The sequence below is a fragment of the Xiphophorus hellerii genome, chromosome 19, assembly GCF_003331165.1.
Source record: "Xiphophorus hellerii strain 12219 chromosome 19, Xiphophorus_hellerii-4.1, whole genome shotgun sequence".
NCBI lineage: Eukaryota > Metazoa > Chordata > Actinopteri > Cyprinodontiformes > Poeciliidae > Xiphophorus > Xiphophorus hellerii.
The window spans coordinates 21,230,510-21,247,223 of NC_045690.1; the positions used below are offsets into that span (position 1 = coordinate 21,230,510).

Here is a 16,714-nt window from a genome sequence, read left to right on the forward strand (position 1 = left end):
TTAACTTATAATATGGGAAAAATGCCTTGTTCTGGTCAGATGAAACAAAAATTGATCTTTGTGAGGCAAAATCGCATAAAAATCCAGTCTTCACTAACAAACAAGATGATGGCAGCATTATGATGCGGGGAGGCTTTTCTTCTGCAGTAAAAGGAAAGCTGGAGGTAGATGGATGCAGCTAAATAAAGAGCAATCTCTTCTGCACCGAACATCTCTTTCCCCCAAAACATGCGGCTATTTTTGCAGCCAAACATGGTTCTGCAAACTATAAATTTAAGAAGGTTCATTCAAAGTATACTTTAGAATTAGATTTTAACAGAATTTTAAAAATTGTATCTCCTCGTGCCATGTCAGTAACTGTTGATTTAGCACATACTTAAAGGAGTAAAACTGCATGTGCAAGACACATTAACATTCACCTTTCCAATATTATTCTGCATACTACATGTTGCTTCACGGGGAGTAAACAACAGTGCTAGTGAAGTTAGAGTGACATTCAGACACCTGGTTTGCTAAATGACTGCAGCATGAGCCTTAAGAAGATTACGGTCAGGTCTCTGTGGAACAGAGGCGTGGTAAAGCCGCGGGGAGGAGTCTTTGCCGTTAATGCAGCCTGCTATTTGTGCTAGCGACAAAGCTGCTTGAATATCCAAGTGGGGTAGAATGGAAGAACAGTGAGGAGCAGACAGGAGGCTGGGACGGAGGGAGAACCTGCTGCAACACTTCAAAGGAGAGCCAATACTTATGTCTGCTCATACATTAGAACTTATTTTACCAATGGGCATTGATGAACACTGGGGATTTAGAATGGTTTTTACCGCAAGAGAACTGTTATCGAATTTGTCTGAGTGGATGTGTGCCGCAGAGCGCGGTGCGTGAAGGATTAGTGCTAATATGTTGCACAGGGGACCAGGGCGGAAAGGTGGGCCGAGGATGAGAGCGTCCTCTGCCCTGCGGCCGGGGAAAGCTGCCTTGCCCAGAGGCTCTGCTGCGTAGAGTTGAGGAGATCAAAAAAAAGTGGAGACATCATGTATGAGTTGGCCTCTCTGCTGCTGCTTCTGCAGAGCATGCTGCTGGAGATCGAAGAAAAAGTGCTGGCCCTCACCGAGCTGTCGGTGCGCAGCGAGAACCTGCTGCGGGAAGGCCGGGCGGACACCAGGGCGGAGGCCGAGCAGTTGGCTGCGAGGTTGCGCACGTTAAAGGGCGGCTTACAGGAGCTGCAGAGAATGCTACAAGACAAACAGCTGAGCATCCAGGTGAGCACTTTCTTTCACCGTGTGCAACAGAACGAAGGACATCGCAAGGCCCTTAACTAGAGACGCACTGAGTAATAATAATAATTGTTTCAGTCCCAATATTGAAAAGAATCGTAGATTGGACATCAGTGAGAATGGGCCCAATCCATATGGGGAGATCTATTCAGTCTAATTCTATGCTTTGTGCTCTGAGCGATGTCAGATGTTGAATTCCTGATATTGAGTCCCCAGTCAGAAGCTAATGTTGTTTGGGGGGCATGTGTAATGGAAAAGTTTGGAAACCCCTGGTTTTAGGTGTTTTTGTGTTTTGATAGTGTTGGATGTTAGCCTGATTTACAATCCTAAAATCTGCTGCCTCTGTAGGGTTCTCTGCAAGAGCCTGAAGACAGCGAATCAGACTCCAGTCTCTCGTCGAGTCCCAGCGTGCAGGACTGGCTGGTCCAAGCCCGGACCACACGGACACAACAGCATGAAGACAGTCTGCAGAGACAGAAGGTGACAGTGGTTTGAATGGAGTGAATTTGTACGGTGCTTTTCCAGTCACACCGGCCACGTTCACCCGCTGACAAATGCATTTATAGATGTGTTTTAGATGAGAAATTTTGGATTTATTTTTTGCAAAAAAAAATAAATCCAAAATATTTACAAATTGCAAGGTTGCAAATTGTAAATAAATTAAAGAGAGGCATGAACACTGTGTTGTACCAGAACTATGGCAAATGATCGGGATAAATCCTGAGTCGTGTCTTGTTGACTGAAGTATGTTTTGCTCCATCAGGATGTAACCAGTGTGTGTGTTTTTTGAAGGAACTGGAGGAGCAGCTTGCAGAGCAGAAGAAGCTGCTGCAGTCAGTGGCGAGCAGAGGAGAGGAAATTCTCATCCAGCAAGCGTCGCCCAGCAGTGCCAGGTACGTTACCGATGCAACTCAGATCTGATTGAGCTTTAATAAACTGAGCACTAATCACAGATGTGTTTTGTTTCCGCAGCACAACAGAACCGTTCTCGCCTGCAGCTTTGTCTGAGAGCAGACGAGACCAGATGAGGCAGAGATGGGAAAGCCTCAGACTGGAGCTCAAAACTAAACTGCAGCTTCTACAAAAAACTCTGGAGCAGGACCAAAAGCAGCCGGTACCGCATATTTTTTTCTCCACATATGGATGTGACAGAAAGACGTCATAATGTGTGTTGTTTTTTACTGTTCTGTCTGTTCTTTTCTTCTTCAGGTGTTTTCTAGAGCTACACGCGTGACATCAGCTGAGCCGCTGTTTAAGGGAGACACTGAGTCTGATAACTCCTCTCTGAAAACTCTTTATGACAGCTTCAGACAGACAGTTGAAGGAATGACCACTCAGGTTATCACCTTCCTGACACTATTTTATTCATCCTACTGTATGTTGTTGGTAAATATTGATGAAATAATATTGTTCGTTATGCATTTTTGTACGTAGGCTGGAGGTAGAGGTGAAACCCAGGTGGTTCAGATGGAGCAACAGCTCTTCACAGCCGTGTCAACCACGTCTTCCTGGCTGGATGGAGTGGAGAACAACGTCTTCTCCGGCTCTGTGCTCATGGCTGAAAATGCAGAGACCCAGTTACAGAATCAAGAGGTATAAAAGTGACAGATTTTACATTAGTCATTTTAGATCAGTTACCAATTTTTGCCTTTATAAGGTACTTTTTATTTGCAACATGTGGTTGTATGGCTCTAAAAAGATAATCTTAATTTTGTAGTATTGATAAAGTATTTTAAACTGTTCAAAAATATCAGAAATCCTCACTTTGCTTTCAAATCAATTTACTAGCAAGGCAAGTGGTGAACTGGCTGCTCCCTGCACAAATTTAAAGTTAGACCAATGTATAAAAGGACCAATGCAACCAAATATGGCAGGTAGATCAGATCTTCCTGGTTCAGTGAGCCAGGGGGGTTTCTACTTTTTTTTTCATCACATGTTTAAACAGCAGAAGAAAGCGAGGAACGCAAAACAAACTGCCTCTGATGACTTAAAAATTATCTTCAGGTTTGAAACGGCCAGTGGCACCCCCAGAAAAATTTTCAAGATGGTGGCCATTTGAGGCCAGAACAAGAAAAACAAAAGAAGTGGTTATATATTTTTTCTATTTACATTTTTTAAAACATTTATTTATTTATCTGGCTTTGCGTTTATCTTGATTGAAGAAGATGACTCTGTATTCCTTATTTTATTAATTGAACATAAGGGGGTCACGGCCCCCCTAGATCCCTCTTTGGGGCCGCCACTGGAAACAGCCTCACTCACTCAAGGTTTTTCACATGTAATTTAAAAAGTTTGAAATTTCATATTCAACACATAACTCACTGGTTAGAGCTCAAACATTTTCTGAGAACCTATGTGAGAAAAGTAAGACCCTTCACTTTACAGAACATGTTGACATGTAATGACAGACATCCTCCACTTATGATCACAACAGCATAGAAAGGTGTAAAAAACACTCACGTCTTGAAGGTTATGAAACATCATGTTCAGGATAAGAATTTAGACTTGACCCAATTTCAAATCACCACAAAGACTGATTGAAAAGAGAAGTTAAATGTGCCTGAGAGGTCAGATCTTATGTATTTATATGCACTACATTTCTCAGGCAATTTTAAAGCTGAATGTTATTTGAATAAACCCAGCTATTTCTTTTTCCATCTTCTCTACAGATCCTGGAAAAAGATGTGAAACACGTGACAGAAGAGGTGAAGCTCAGCCAGGCTCTGCTAGCCGGGTCTTCAGGGTTGAAACATGAAGACCGCATGCTGCTGGAGGACAACCTGGACTGCCTCAAGGAGAGATTAGGAACTCTTGGTGGAGCTCTGGGTCAGCGGCTTGACCACATGAGGACCAGAACACACGACCTCACTGCCTACCAGGTTTACCCTTTACTTTGCCTCTTTATTTTTTCACCATTTTTAAATTTTATTGTACTGATTTGAAGCATTATCATTGCACATCTTACAGTCAGATTATTCGTCATCTTTTGTCTGAAACAGACTGAACTGCAGCTTCTCCAAACTGCTTTAATTGAGACTAAATGCCAAATCCTTCAAGCCCTCGCTGGAGCAATGGATAGACCAGCTTCAAAACAAATGGAGGTAATGAAAGTACAATCTTAACCAGACTTACTCTCAATGTGAGTGAGAAGCAGAGTCCAAGATCACTTATATTTTTAGTTTTTAATCATTCATAAATGCCATTCACTTCTATCAGGTCATTGCGAGTGCAGAGGAAACCTTAAAGGACTTTGAGCAGAGAATTATAGAACTGAAAACCAGAGGAGCAGCACTGCAGGCTGATCAGATTTCAGCAAACAAATTGCTTAAACTCCAGGTAATCAATAATAATTTTTAGATAAAGCTGCTTCATATCACAAAATGTAATTATTCTCTTGGGCAAATAAAACCATCACTTGTTTTCTGCGTGTAGGATTCGTACGAGGAGCTATTGATGATGGTGGGGTCGAGACGCAGCGGGCTGAACCAAAACATCGCTCTGAAGGAGCAATATGAGCGTGCGCTGCAGGTTTTGACTGACCTGGTTGACACAGCTAAAGACAAGATGGCGGCTGACCAGAGAATTGTGGCGAGCTCTGTGGAAGAGGTTCAAAATCATCTTGATAAACACAAGGTAATTTCAGTTTGTAACCCTTGAAGTTTGTAACAAGAATTTGACAATAAGAATGAAATACATTATGTACATTGAATTTATGTTGAACTTAAGTGGCTGGATTGGGGAGAAAATTCTGTTTCTGTGTTTTAAAATTTTCTGAATGCAGTAACTAAAGTATTTTCCTTCTCATCGTAAAATATATCAAAGTAAAATATAGTATAGTTTTATGTTGTAACATGGCAAAATGTGTGAATACTAAAGCATTGCTACTTAGAATAGTGGGCTTTGTGAATGTTTATAATCAACCCAATAATTGCATTCATTGTCATTTTTCCTAGGAGTTTTTCCAGGGTCTGGAGTCCCACATGATTCTAACAGAGACATATTTTAGAAAGATCAGTTGCCTTATGCTTCCCAAAGAAAACCAAAACCTGGAGGAAACGCTTGCTGAGGCTCGGAGTGTCCTGAAAGAAGCACACAGCAAAGGAGTTGAACTGGAAAGTATCCTGGAGGTGAGGAAAATGTAGTACGCTCTGTACAAACTTTAAACCAATATATACATGAACAAAGCAATATTACTGTTCACCTTCTGCTATTTGTTATTGTCGTCATGATTGAATTGTCCACTTTTTTTCGCCCTCTCAGACTTGGTGCCGTTTAGTTCAGGACTACCAGAATCTTAACCGGCAGCTGGAGGCAGTCGAAGGAAGTATTCCCTCTGTTGGCCTGGTGGAAGAAACTGAAGAGAGATTAATGGACAGAATCTCTTTGTATCAGGTGCGACATGATAGCAGTATAGCTTTAGGGCGAGATGTGTTCATATTTAATAGTTTAGCCAGAGCACTGCAAAAAAACTAAATCTTACCAAGTATTGTTTGTCTAGTTTCTAATGCAAATATCTTGGCACACTTGAATTAAGACAAAAGTAACTTTTCAGCAAGATATAGGAGCTTGTTTTAAGTCAATAATCCCTTAATATGAATGAAAAAGTACAAGTTCCACTGGCAGATTATTCCACTGACAACATGGGAGAAATAAGGGAAATTATCTGCTGTTGGAACTAGTACTTTTTCATCCTCAAAAGTTACTTGTAAGTTATTTTGCACTAGAAACTAGACCAAAAACACTTGGTAAGATTTTGTGTTTTTGCAATGATCCGATTGATCAGACGTTACTGTAGTAGTTTCTCATAGAAATTACCCCTATAGAAGTCATTTCTTGCAGATGTATTTTCTAGCACACTTCTCAAAGGCTTGCAAAGCAAAAGTCACAAGATACTTTGGAATCATGGTGTCAGTTTGTTTTTGCTTAGCTCTTTTCAGGTTCCAGTCCAGCAAAAACAAAAAGATAAATTTGGTTTTTGTGTGCTCCACACTTTACAGGATTTAAAGGGGAGACTGACAGAGCACCAGCACAAGCTCCACCAGGTGCTGGACGATGGTATGCGTCTGTTACAGTCTGTCTGCTGTCCCGCACTGGAGAATCAGCTGGCGTTGCTAGGGGAACACTGGCTGAGCAATACAGCCAAAGTCAACAAGGAGCTCGAACTCCTGGAGGCAATCCTAAAACACTGGACCAGGTCAGAAATACCTCAACTACTTTTAACTAACTTACAAAACTTATATATATTTGTACATCTATATGTATCATTTTTAATGGTGCTTCTGTAGGTATCAAAAGGAATGCCTGGAGATTAGTGAGTGGCTACAATCTGCTCTGGAGCGTCTGGAGTTCTGGTATACGCAGGCCATGTTGGTCCCACAGGAGCTGGAGACCGTCAGGGACCATCTGGCTGCTTTTCTTGTGAGGCTACACACACACACACACGCCCACGCACACACACACCCCCACCCACACACACGCACACAGTTTTCCTTTTCTTTTTTCTTTTTTTTTTTTGCTTTTTCTCAAACAATGTGTCTGAATATTTTAGGGACTTCCTAATCAGAACCTTTTGTCCCTGATACGAATCGAAGAGTTTTAATTATAGACTTTACCTGATGCAGAGGTCTAGTCCAACACAACATCAAGATCTTTTTCTTTTTTTTCTTTTACCCCTCCCGGGGGTCTTTTGTGGGCTCTAGTGTCCCTTAAATGATAGTAGGCTGACAGGAAAAGGGAAAGGAGAGGTGGGAAGACATGCGGCAAATATCGTTGGGTCCGGGAGTCGAACCCGCGACGGCCGCGTCGAGGACTCAAGGCCTCCAAATATGGGACGCGCTATCCACTACGCCACCATGGCACTCCCCTTTTTCTTTGTTAAATAGATTTTCAGTGTAGGAAATCAAACACACGACAGTCAAAGGAAGCGTAGTATCAATCACAAGACAAAATTTTGAGTCTTGAACAGCATTCTTAAAGGAAATTTGACTCATGGGACTTTAAGTATTTGGTTAAGTATTTGGTCCATTTAGTCCAAATGCTCGTTTGCATCCTCAGGGAGAAAGACAACTTTTCCATGACATATATTTCATCTATTATGTTTATGTAGTCATCAGTAGTAGGGGACTCCACTTCTTACTTGCAACAGGTAATATATTCACTCATATTTTATCTCCATCTCTCCATTTAGACATAGGTATATCACTCAAGTATATTGTTTTAAATTCGAAGAAAATATATAATTAACATGTTCACATATCTCTTAATGTCTTCACTGAAAAACACTCAACTCATGACTTTCTCGCTCCAGGAGTTTTCCAAAGAGGTGGAAGGGAAGTCGAGTCTGAAGAGCTCAGTCGTCTCAGAGGGAAACCAGCTGCTGCGACTAAAGAAAGTGGACACGGTGGCTCTGCGCTCCGACTTGGCTCGCATCGACAGCCAGTGGGCAGAGCTTCTCACGCGCATCCCTGTGGTTCAAGAGAAACTGCATCAGGTAAAGTCACATGCAGCCACGCTGAACAGACTTAGCTGCTTCAGGGCAAATAGGATCACCTCGTCCCACTCCTTCACTCGGAAACACACTTTTGATGTGACTGTTGACCCAAAACCTGCGACACATGCATTTCCTTCCTCCATTTTAAAACTGTTGTTATACATTCATCCGCTTTTCTTTTTTTTTTTTAGATCCAAATGGAGAAGTTGGCCTCCCGCCATGCCATTTCTGAACTTTGTAACTGGATTTCACTGATGGAGAGTGTGATTGAGGAGGATGAAGAAAACCTCAAGAGCGCTGTTGGATCAAATGTGATTCAAGACTACTTGCAAAAATATAAGGTGGTACTTTTTTATATTAGCACAACTTACTATTTTAAATAGTGTTATTGAATCCCAGCATTAATTTAATTTGACTTTAAGAGATGTAATGTATGATATAAAAGCTGTAATCAAAATGACTTTTCTCTGCCTTTTTTAACAAATATACATTCAAGTTTTTTAAAATTTGGCTCATAATTCGTCATGTTAAAAATCTGTGATTGAATCCTTTGGTTGATTCCCCCATTTTCCACCGTTTTAGGGATTCAGAGTGGATTTAAGCTGTAAGCAGCTGACTGTGGACTTTGTCAACCAGTCAGTTCTACAGATCAGCGGTCAGGACGCGGAGAGCAAGCGCAGCGACAAAACCGACTTCGCTGAGCGTCTGGGAGCCATGAACCGACGCTGGCAGATCCTGCAAGGCTGCATCAACGAGAGGGTGAGCCCATAATTTAATGAGATTATTACAGTATATCTTATTCGTGTTGTTTAACTGTGTACCATAAAGTCTAAATATTTTATTTTACATTTTACAAGATCCAGTTCCTGGAGAGCCTTTTAAAGATGTGGCTGGAGTACGAGTCCAGTGTTCAGATCCTCAAGTCCTGGATGACATTTCAAGAAGAACGGCTAAAGAGGAAACACAGAATAGAAGACTTGACGTCAGTGCAAAATGCCCTCAAAGACTGTCAGGTATGTCTGACATGTTACTCCAGATCACATCTTTGCCATCTTTCCAGTATGTAGGTTTAGTTTTTTGATGGGAAAACTTTGCATTTTTTTCAGGAAATGGAAGAGCTGTTGAAAGAAAAAGAGAAAGAACTGGAGAGAGTAGAGGAGCAGGGCTGTGCTCTTGTCCAGAACAAGACAGATGAGGCTTGTGCTATCGTCATGGAGACCCTCCAAAGCGTCAATCACACCTGGGCCAATCTGGACCACTTGGTACTTAGATTTTTACTTCAGCTTACATATTTATCTGAGTTGTTGGGTTTCATTCCTGCAAGTTCTATATCCTGTTTGTTGCTGATTTCTCTTCGGGGCTGACCTTTTAGTGCACAAAATGTCTCTCTGTGTTTTCACATTTCATCTTTAACAGATAGGACAACTGAAGATTAGCCTGACTTCAGTGCTGGATCAGTGGAGTCTGTACAAGCGGGCTTCAGAGGAAATCAATGGCTATCTGATGGAAGGACGATACTCTGTGTCCCGTTTCCGCCTCCTCACCGGTTCTCTGGAAGCTGTTCAGCTGCAAGTGCAAAGTTTGCAGGTCCGTTAACATAAATTTTGGATTTCTGATCACATAATTTAGCATTAGGATGTGTTTAGTATTCAGCATACATTTGTGTATTTTGCTGTAAAGGATCTGCAAGAAGAACTGGAGAAACAGGAAAGCAGTCTGAGAAAGTTTGGAGCTGTGACCCACCAACTTCTGAGGGAGTGTCATCCTTCAGTGTCGGATTCCCTCAACAATTCCCTCAAGGACGTCAATGCAAGGTGATTTTTCAAAAAATAAATACTTGTTTTATTCTTTTTCTTTTCTGCACAGCTCGTATATAATGAAATTTGTCTTTGAGTACGTTTAATGTTAGTCTTTCATTCTACACACTCAGATGGGCCGGCCTACTGGAGGAGATAGCAGAGCGTCTTAAGAGCAGCAAAGCCCTGCTTCAGCTGTGGCAGCGCTACAAAGAACTCCACGAGCAAAGCTGCAGCAGCATTCAACTCCAAGAGGAGAAAGCAGACCAGCTCCTGAAGAGCACCTGCAGAAAGGACATCGCTGATGAGGAAGTTTCCAACTGGATCCGAGAATGCAGCGTGAGTTGGACCAGGGTGATGATGGGTTTTAGCTCCAGACGACTTTTGTTGTACAAAAAGCCAGCCGGTCATGACCCTTCAGACTGGTTTTACTGTTGGCGTTGAAGAAAAGGTTTCCGAGCTTTACTATGTGCAGTGTTAGTTTTCTGGCACACATTTTGTTCTATAGGTCAAAAAAGTTCAAGTTCATGTTTGCTGTGTCCCTGACATGAATATGTTATGTCTTTCTTCCAAGAATAACTTTATTTGTGCCTCTAAAGCTAGATTTGTGAAGTGTATGACTCATAGTACTGCTATCAGTTTTTTTCGATTAATCAGTTTTCTGTCTTTGAAGATTTACTTTCTAGAAAATCTTGATTTTTTTTTTTTTTTACCACAAATGCTTTTCTTGTGTTTGTGTGGTGTTAACCTGCCCAAGAACAGCCATCTTGTTTACAGCTTCGATTTATTTAGACTTTGATTTCAGGTCAACTCACATAAAGAATTATTGAAATAAAAGCCAGTCTTTTAAGATATTTTCTTTTATTTATATTTCTTTAGGAAAACAGGTGAGAAAAGAAAGAAAACGATTAAAATCATAAACCAAATTTGGTATTAAAAAACCAGAGATTTTATTTTTAAGCCACATCTTCCAGCCCTACTCTTGTGTTTTTATTATTATTATTATTGAGTGATAAATTTTTCCAATTAATCACTCAATATTGTTGCTCTCTTGCGTAAAACTCCAATAAAATATTGGTGTTTCTGATTTTTTTAATTTTATTTGTGTGGTCCTGTTCATCAGGAGTTGCTGCGATCACAGATTCCAGTGCAGGCCTCCCTTCAGATTCTCCAAGAGCTGGGAGAGCAGCTGAAGCAGCAGGTGGACACCTCAGCAGCATCTGCTGTCCAGTCGGACCACCTCACCCTCAGCCAGCGCCTGGCGGGCGTGGAGCAGGCCCTAAACAGACAGCTCACCGCCTTGCAGGTAAGAAATTAAAAAAGAATTCATGACACATTTCTGCATAAATATTAATTGTGTAAGTGCTCATGAACGTCGCATCTTTGCGTGTCTTCTCTGTCAGACTGGAGTTCAGGATTATGAAACTTTTAATAACCAGCTGGAATCTTTGGGCTGCTCGTTGGTTGAAGCTGAGGACGCGTTGAGAGCTCAAGATCCCAACGGCTGCACTGACCTGACCGTCATCCAGGACCGCATGGAGGAGCTCAAGGTTTCTGATAGCTTTCTTTTCACGGGTCAGTTGGATAAAACTGCCTGTGAACAAAATGTGAAGAACCCATGCCTTTCTTCCTGCTTTTTTGCAGAAGCTCATGCTGAAATTTAGCAGCATGACGCCTGAATTGGAGCATCTGAATGAGCTTGGGTATCGGCTCCCTCTCAACGATTTGGAGATCAAGCGCATGCAGAACCTCAACAGAAGCTGGTCGACGGCTTCAGCCCAGACCACAGAGAGATTCAGGTGTGACATGTGCATCCCCAAAACTGTTATTAATAATCCACAGAATACAGGGCATGGTTATTAAAGGAGATTTCAAAAAGGATTAGATTTGGGATTGTTGTTGTGGCACACCATATTTAAAATTATTTTTGCTTTCTTGCAGCAAGCTTCAGTCATTCCTGCTGCAGCAGCAGACCTTCCTTGAAAAATGCGAAACATGGATGGACTTCCTGCTACAAACTGAAGATAACCTGGCTGTGGAGATTTCTGGAAACTACCAGAGCTTAATAGATCAGCAAAAAGCCCATGAGGTTTGAGTCCATCCCACATGAAGCATCCTGACACTAAAGATAGTTGTTTCTTTCATGCTGGTAATCACATTTTTATTCCAGTTATTCCAAGCTGAAATGTTCAGCCGCCAGCAGATCCTCCACTCGATCATCAGCGATGGACAGAGGATGTTGGAGCAAGGTCAAGTAGACGACAGGTGAAAGATCCTACGATGTTTTTTATTCACAGTGATTTATTTGTCATGTCTGAACTATTAAATCCAAACTTTATTGCGAGCCAGAAATTCACTTTAATGGATTCTGCTGGCAGAGACGAGTTCAACATGAAGCTGACTCTCCTGAGTAACCAGTGGCAAGGCGTGGTGCGCCGCGCTCAGCAGAGGCGGGGCATCATTGACGGTCTCATTCGTCAGTGGCAACGCTACAGAGAAATGGTGGAGAAGCTGCGCAAATGGCTTCTGGAGGTCTCCCACCCTGCAGAGGTGCTTCAGTCAGGAAACACGATCCCTCTACAACAAGCTCGCTCCATGCTTGATGCTGTCCAGGTACCAAATAATAATAATAACAATAATTAATATTTTTGAGATGTTGGTTATTACGCATCTGTACTTTGTTTTTTGATTGTCATGATGGTGTTTGTTCACCGCAAACCTCTAAAACCGTAATGTTATGCATATAACTACTGTTCCCTGAAGGAGAGGAACGAGGTACAACACATAGAGTATGGGATATCACGCCCTGCGTGGCCTAACTGAAGACACCTTTAATCACGCCGTAAGGCAAATGACGTGTGATGATGGGTGGCAGGCCCCGCCTGCATATAAATACACCCCCATCACAGTCATTATTCAGTTCGATGGCCGCTCTTCACCGAGCCAGGCTGACTGGCGGGGCAGAAAAAAGGTGTTGTACCTCGTTCCTCTCCTTCAGGGAACAGTAGTTATATGCATAACATTACGTTCCCTTTCAGTCGATTCACTCGGTACAACACAGAGTATGGGACATATATACACGCCCCGCGGAGCAGCCATCAAACCTAAGACAAAAGCACTGAGCTAGTTTGAAACCTCCAACCCAGCAGAAAGAACAGAATGAGCCACAGAAGGGGCTGTCACATCCAGACGATAAAACCGAACAAAAGTGTGCGGTGAAGACCAGCTGGCTGCAGCACAGATGTCACTCACAGGGACCCCTCTGAAAAGGGCCCAGGATGCCGCTACACCTCTGGTTGAATGTGCTCTCACACCATGAGGTAAAGGGAGGCCCTTGCTGTTGTAAGCCAGAGAAATAGCCTCCACGACCCAATGAGAGAGTCTCTGTCTGGAGAGAGCCTTGCCTCTAGCCGGATTGGCAAAACACACAAACAGCTGATCACACAGTCGCACATTCTGAGTACGATTGATGTAAAGTCTCAGTGCACGCACTGGGCACAGAAAATGCAGCCTTCTTTGCTCTTCAGAAGCAAAAGGAGGGGGATAAAAACTAGAAAGCTCAATGGTCATTGTGCTGTAATCCAAAGGAATCACCTTAGGGAGATATGCAGCATTTGGTCTTAAGGTGACCCTTAAACCATCAACTGAAAACTGAACACAAGAGGGGTGCACCGAAAGTGCATGCAGGTCCCCAACCCGTTTTGTAGTTGCCAAGGCAAGAAGCAGAGCTGTCTTATATGATAGAAATTTCAAATCAACCAACTCAAGGGGCTCGAAAGGAGTGCTACAAAGAGCGTCCAAGACCACAGTAAGATTCCAGGAAGGAACATTAGATTTTATCCCTGGTCTCAGTCTACGGACCCCTTTTAAGAAACGCACAGCCAGGGGATGAGCACCTGGTGTCCCTCCATCAAGACCAACATGACAAGCCGAGATGGAAGCCAAGTAAACTTTAATTGTGGAGAACGAGAGACCCTTATCCACTAGCTCCTGTAGGAATGTCAAAACATCCACAATGGAGCACTGGAAGGGAGAAATGTTTTTGCTGTGACACCACTGTTCAAAAACACATAAACATATAACCCCCTCGTGGAAGCTGCTCTGGAGCTCTGAATGGTTGCAACCACATCTAAAGGAAGGCCTCTAGCTAACAAGCTGGACCTCTCAGCAGGTAGGCATGTAGCATCCACAATTCTGGGTGTGGATGAAATACTTCCCCCCCTGCCTGGGAGAGGAGATCCCTGCGGGCGGGGAGTTTCCAGGGCTTCATTACCAGCAAGCTGATTATTTCTGCATACCATGACTTTGCTGGCCAACGAGGGGCCACCAGAATCAAGGACAGGCCCCATCTGCGTACTCTCTCTAGCACTGGCAGAATCATTTCCACTGGGGGAAATGCATACAGAAGCACATTGGGCCATGGGTGAGCCAGGGCATCCACTCCCAGTGGAGCGCTGTGATCCGTTATGGAAAAGAATAGGGGACAGTGGGTGTTGGCTTTGGTGGCAAAGAGATCCACTGAAGCTTTGCCGAACCTTTGCCAAATCTGTACAACCACGGATGGATGTAGTCTCCACTCCCTCACCAGTGGGCCTCCCCTTGACAGCAGATCCGCCCCCAAATTCAGGTGTCCTGGAATATGAGTTGCTTTGACAGACAGAAAATGAATGCTGCACCACTGCAATAGTCTGTGAGATAATTTCAGCAAGGGAAGTGAATGAGTGCCCCCTTGTCTGTTTATGTAGGACACCACAGTGGTGTTGTCTGTCCTTATCAGAACATGCTGGTTCATCAGAACCTTGCAAAAATGCCTCAGAGCTAGCAGGACAGCTCGCAACTCCAGGTAGTTTATGTGGAGCTTGGATTGGGATAATGTCCAGACCCCCCTCACCGCAACGCCATCGCATATTGCCCCCCACCCCTTCAGAGAGGCATCTGTGGACAACACTTTGCGAAAGGACACCCTGCCGATTGGAGACCCACGGTATAGCAGACCGGGCTCTCTCCATGGGCGAAGGGCTGACATGCAAGAAGCAGTTATCGTCAGCCTTCTGTGCAGGTGCCGTGACGTGCACAGCCGGTGAGAGCGTGTCCACCGCTGTATTGGGCGCATTTTCAACAGTCCGAGTGGCACCACTGCGATCATGGAGGCCATTATGCCCATCAGCTGCAAGACAGTCTGGAAGCGCAGTTTGCACCCCAACTGAAACTGAGCTAGGCATCGATGAAACGCGGTCACACGATGCTCTGAGAGACGAGCTCGAGCTGACAGGGAGCATATTTCCAGCCCCAGGAATGAGAACTGTTGACTCGGGTTCAGTGAACTTTTTTGAAAGTTTACCGAGAAACCCAGCGCTTGAATGTGGGACAGCACCTGCGGCAGCTGTTCTGCAGCCTGCTCTCTGGAACTGGCTATTAAAGCCCAGTCGTCCAGATAAGCTAGAATGCGAATTCCCTTTTCTCTGAGAGGGGCTAGCGCTGTCTCCACAATTTTCGTAAATGTGCGAGGGGCAAGAGACAGACCGAAGGGTAAGACCAGGTACTCGTACGCTATTCCCTCGAAAGCAAACCTCAGAAAACGTCTGTGTTCTGGGTGTATTGCTACGTGAAAGTAAGCATCCGTCAGATCGATTGTTGCAAACCAATCGCCTGGGCCGACTGCGTTCAAAAGTTGCCTCAGCGTCAACATTTTGAATTTGAACTTGCGAAGGTGCTTGTTTAACACTCTTAAATCCAGGATGGGACGTAGCCCACCTCCCTTCTTCGGAACAACAAAATAGCGGCTGTACCAACCTCTTTTTGCTTCCGAAGTGGGAACCACACGCACTGCTCCTTTTGCCAACAACGTGTTTATTTCGTCTCTCAGAACTCTGGCTGCTTCGGTCCCCACAGTTGTGTTTATAACTGATTGGAACCTGGGCGGTCTTATCCGGAACTGCAACCGGTAACCCGTAGCAACGGTCCTTTCTATCCATGGGGAAAGTGCGCATGCGCGCCAAAAGGGTACGCGTGCAGCCAGACTGCCGACCTGATGCACTGTTGGGGAGGTGCTGCCCTCTGCTGGGATGGAGAGGAGTAGCTCCGTTTGACTGTTGTGCACGCTGTGGCACACAGTGCTTTGATTTTGACTTTTTGGCAAAGGAATTGCACTCTTTATTGAAACATGTGGAACAGTTACACAAACATTCAGAACATTTTCTCTCGTTACTTGAGAAACATTTAGCCCACTTAAACCTGGGGCTGAGAGTGCAAATTGTATGTGCGTTGGGGTGTTGTGCTTGGGAGACTGTGTTAGGAAAACGCAGCGCCTCTTGGGGCTGGGACCCTGAACAGAACAAACAAGATGCCTTTTGCGCATAAACGAATGAGTGGCGGCAATCAGGTCTCCCTGCTTCTGATGCCTCTCCGTTGTCACGCCGTCTCACGTCGTTAGGATGACTGAGGCTTTTTCTTCCGAGACGTCAAATCTCGTTGAAAACCCGGAGGGGGGCCTTTGCTCCAAGCCGACTGGCGGGGAGTATGCTTTTTCAACGGCTGTGAAATTGTAGTGTTCAGAGCTGCGGGGGGTGCTGCTCTCTTAGGTGGTGCCGGTGTCGTCACCGGCTTGCGTGCGCTCATGTTGGACCTGGACCTAGCGTCACGTCTGGGGATGATGCAACGAAGAGCTTCAGTTTGCTTTTTCTTAAGCTCGAACTTCGCTTGGATTGCATCAAGGGACTGCCCAAAAAGCCCATCTGTTGACACCGGCTCATCCAGGTATATGGCCCTGTCCCTATCGGGAACGTCAGAAAGCGTTAGCCATAAGTGTCTCTGAGCAACCACTGTGGAAGCCATCCCCCTCCCCAGTGAGAGCGCAGCACAGCGGGATGTGCGAAGAATATAATCAGCAGTGATTCTGATCTCATTTAAGAGGGGGATCAGATGGCTATCAGGAGGCATCTGAGCCCCTAGCTCGGACAAGCACATAGCTTGATAAGTTTGAAGCATGGTGGCCGAGCTCAGGGAGCGAGCAGTGGTTGCTTGAGCGCGATAGGTCTTCTCCAACTGAGATGCGGAAAACCTGCATTGTTTTGAGGGCAAGGTGGCAGAGCCGCCCACACCATGGTTGTATGATGGCGCCAGGTAAGCTGCCAAGGACGCCTCCATCGGTGGTAAAT

General features: G+C 44.3%; 1 protein-coding gene across 18 annotated transcripts in view; it reads left to right on the plus strand.

Moving 5' to 3' along the window:
• Positions 1-16,714, plus strand: part of syne1b (spectrin repeat containing, nuclear envelope 1b) — a 105,928-nt gene that overhangs the window by 68,819 nt on the left and 20,395 nt on the right. For all 18 annotated transcript variants that reach the window (XM_032547532.1, XM_032547541.1, XM_032547535.1 and 15 more), the window contains 28 exons: positions 1,065-1,256; positions 1,620-1,751; positions 2,064-2,164; positions 2,244-2,385; positions 2,481-2,609; positions 2,706-2,864; positions 3,941-4,150; positions 4,271-4,372; positions 4,488-4,607; positions 4,704-4,904; positions 5,225-5,398; positions 5,532-5,663; positions 6,269-6,465; positions 6,557-6,689; positions 7,579-7,761; positions 7,953-8,102; positions 8,344-8,520; positions 8,619-8,774; positions 8,868-9,023; positions 9,178-9,348; positions 9,442-9,575; positions 9,692-9,896; positions 10,681-10,863; positions 10,961-11,107; positions 11,202-11,356; positions 11,499-11,646; positions 11,728-11,822; positions 11,936-12,170. In XM_032547532.1, the coding sequence (XP_032403423.1) occupies positions 1,065-1,256; positions 1,620-1,751; positions 2,064-2,164; positions 2,244-2,385; positions 2,481-2,609; positions 2,706-2,864; positions 3,941-4,150; positions 4,271-4,372; positions 4,488-4,607; positions 4,704-4,904; positions 5,225-5,398; positions 5,532-5,663; positions 6,269-6,465; positions 6,557-6,689; positions 7,579-7,761; positions 7,953-8,102; positions 8,344-8,520; positions 8,619-8,774; positions 8,868-9,023; positions 9,178-9,348; positions 9,442-9,575; positions 9,692-9,896; positions 10,681-10,863; positions 10,961-11,107; positions 11,202-11,356; positions 11,499-11,646; positions 11,728-11,822; positions 11,936-12,170 (4,419 nt within the window). The remainder of the gene's footprint in view (positions 1-1,064; positions 1,257-1,619; positions 1,752-2,063; positions 2,165-2,243; positions 2,386-2,480; positions 2,610-2,705; positions 2,865-3,940; positions 4,151-4,270; positions 4,373-4,487; positions 4,608-4,703; positions 4,905-5,224; positions 5,399-5,531; positions 5,664-6,268; positions 6,466-6,556; positions 6,690-7,578; positions 7,762-7,952; positions 8,103-8,343; positions 8,521-8,618; positions 8,775-8,867; positions 9,024-9,177; positions 9,349-9,441; positions 9,576-9,691; positions 9,897-10,680; positions 10,864-10,960; positions 11,108-11,201; positions 11,357-11,498; positions 11,647-11,727; positions 11,823-11,935; positions 12,171-16,714) is intronic.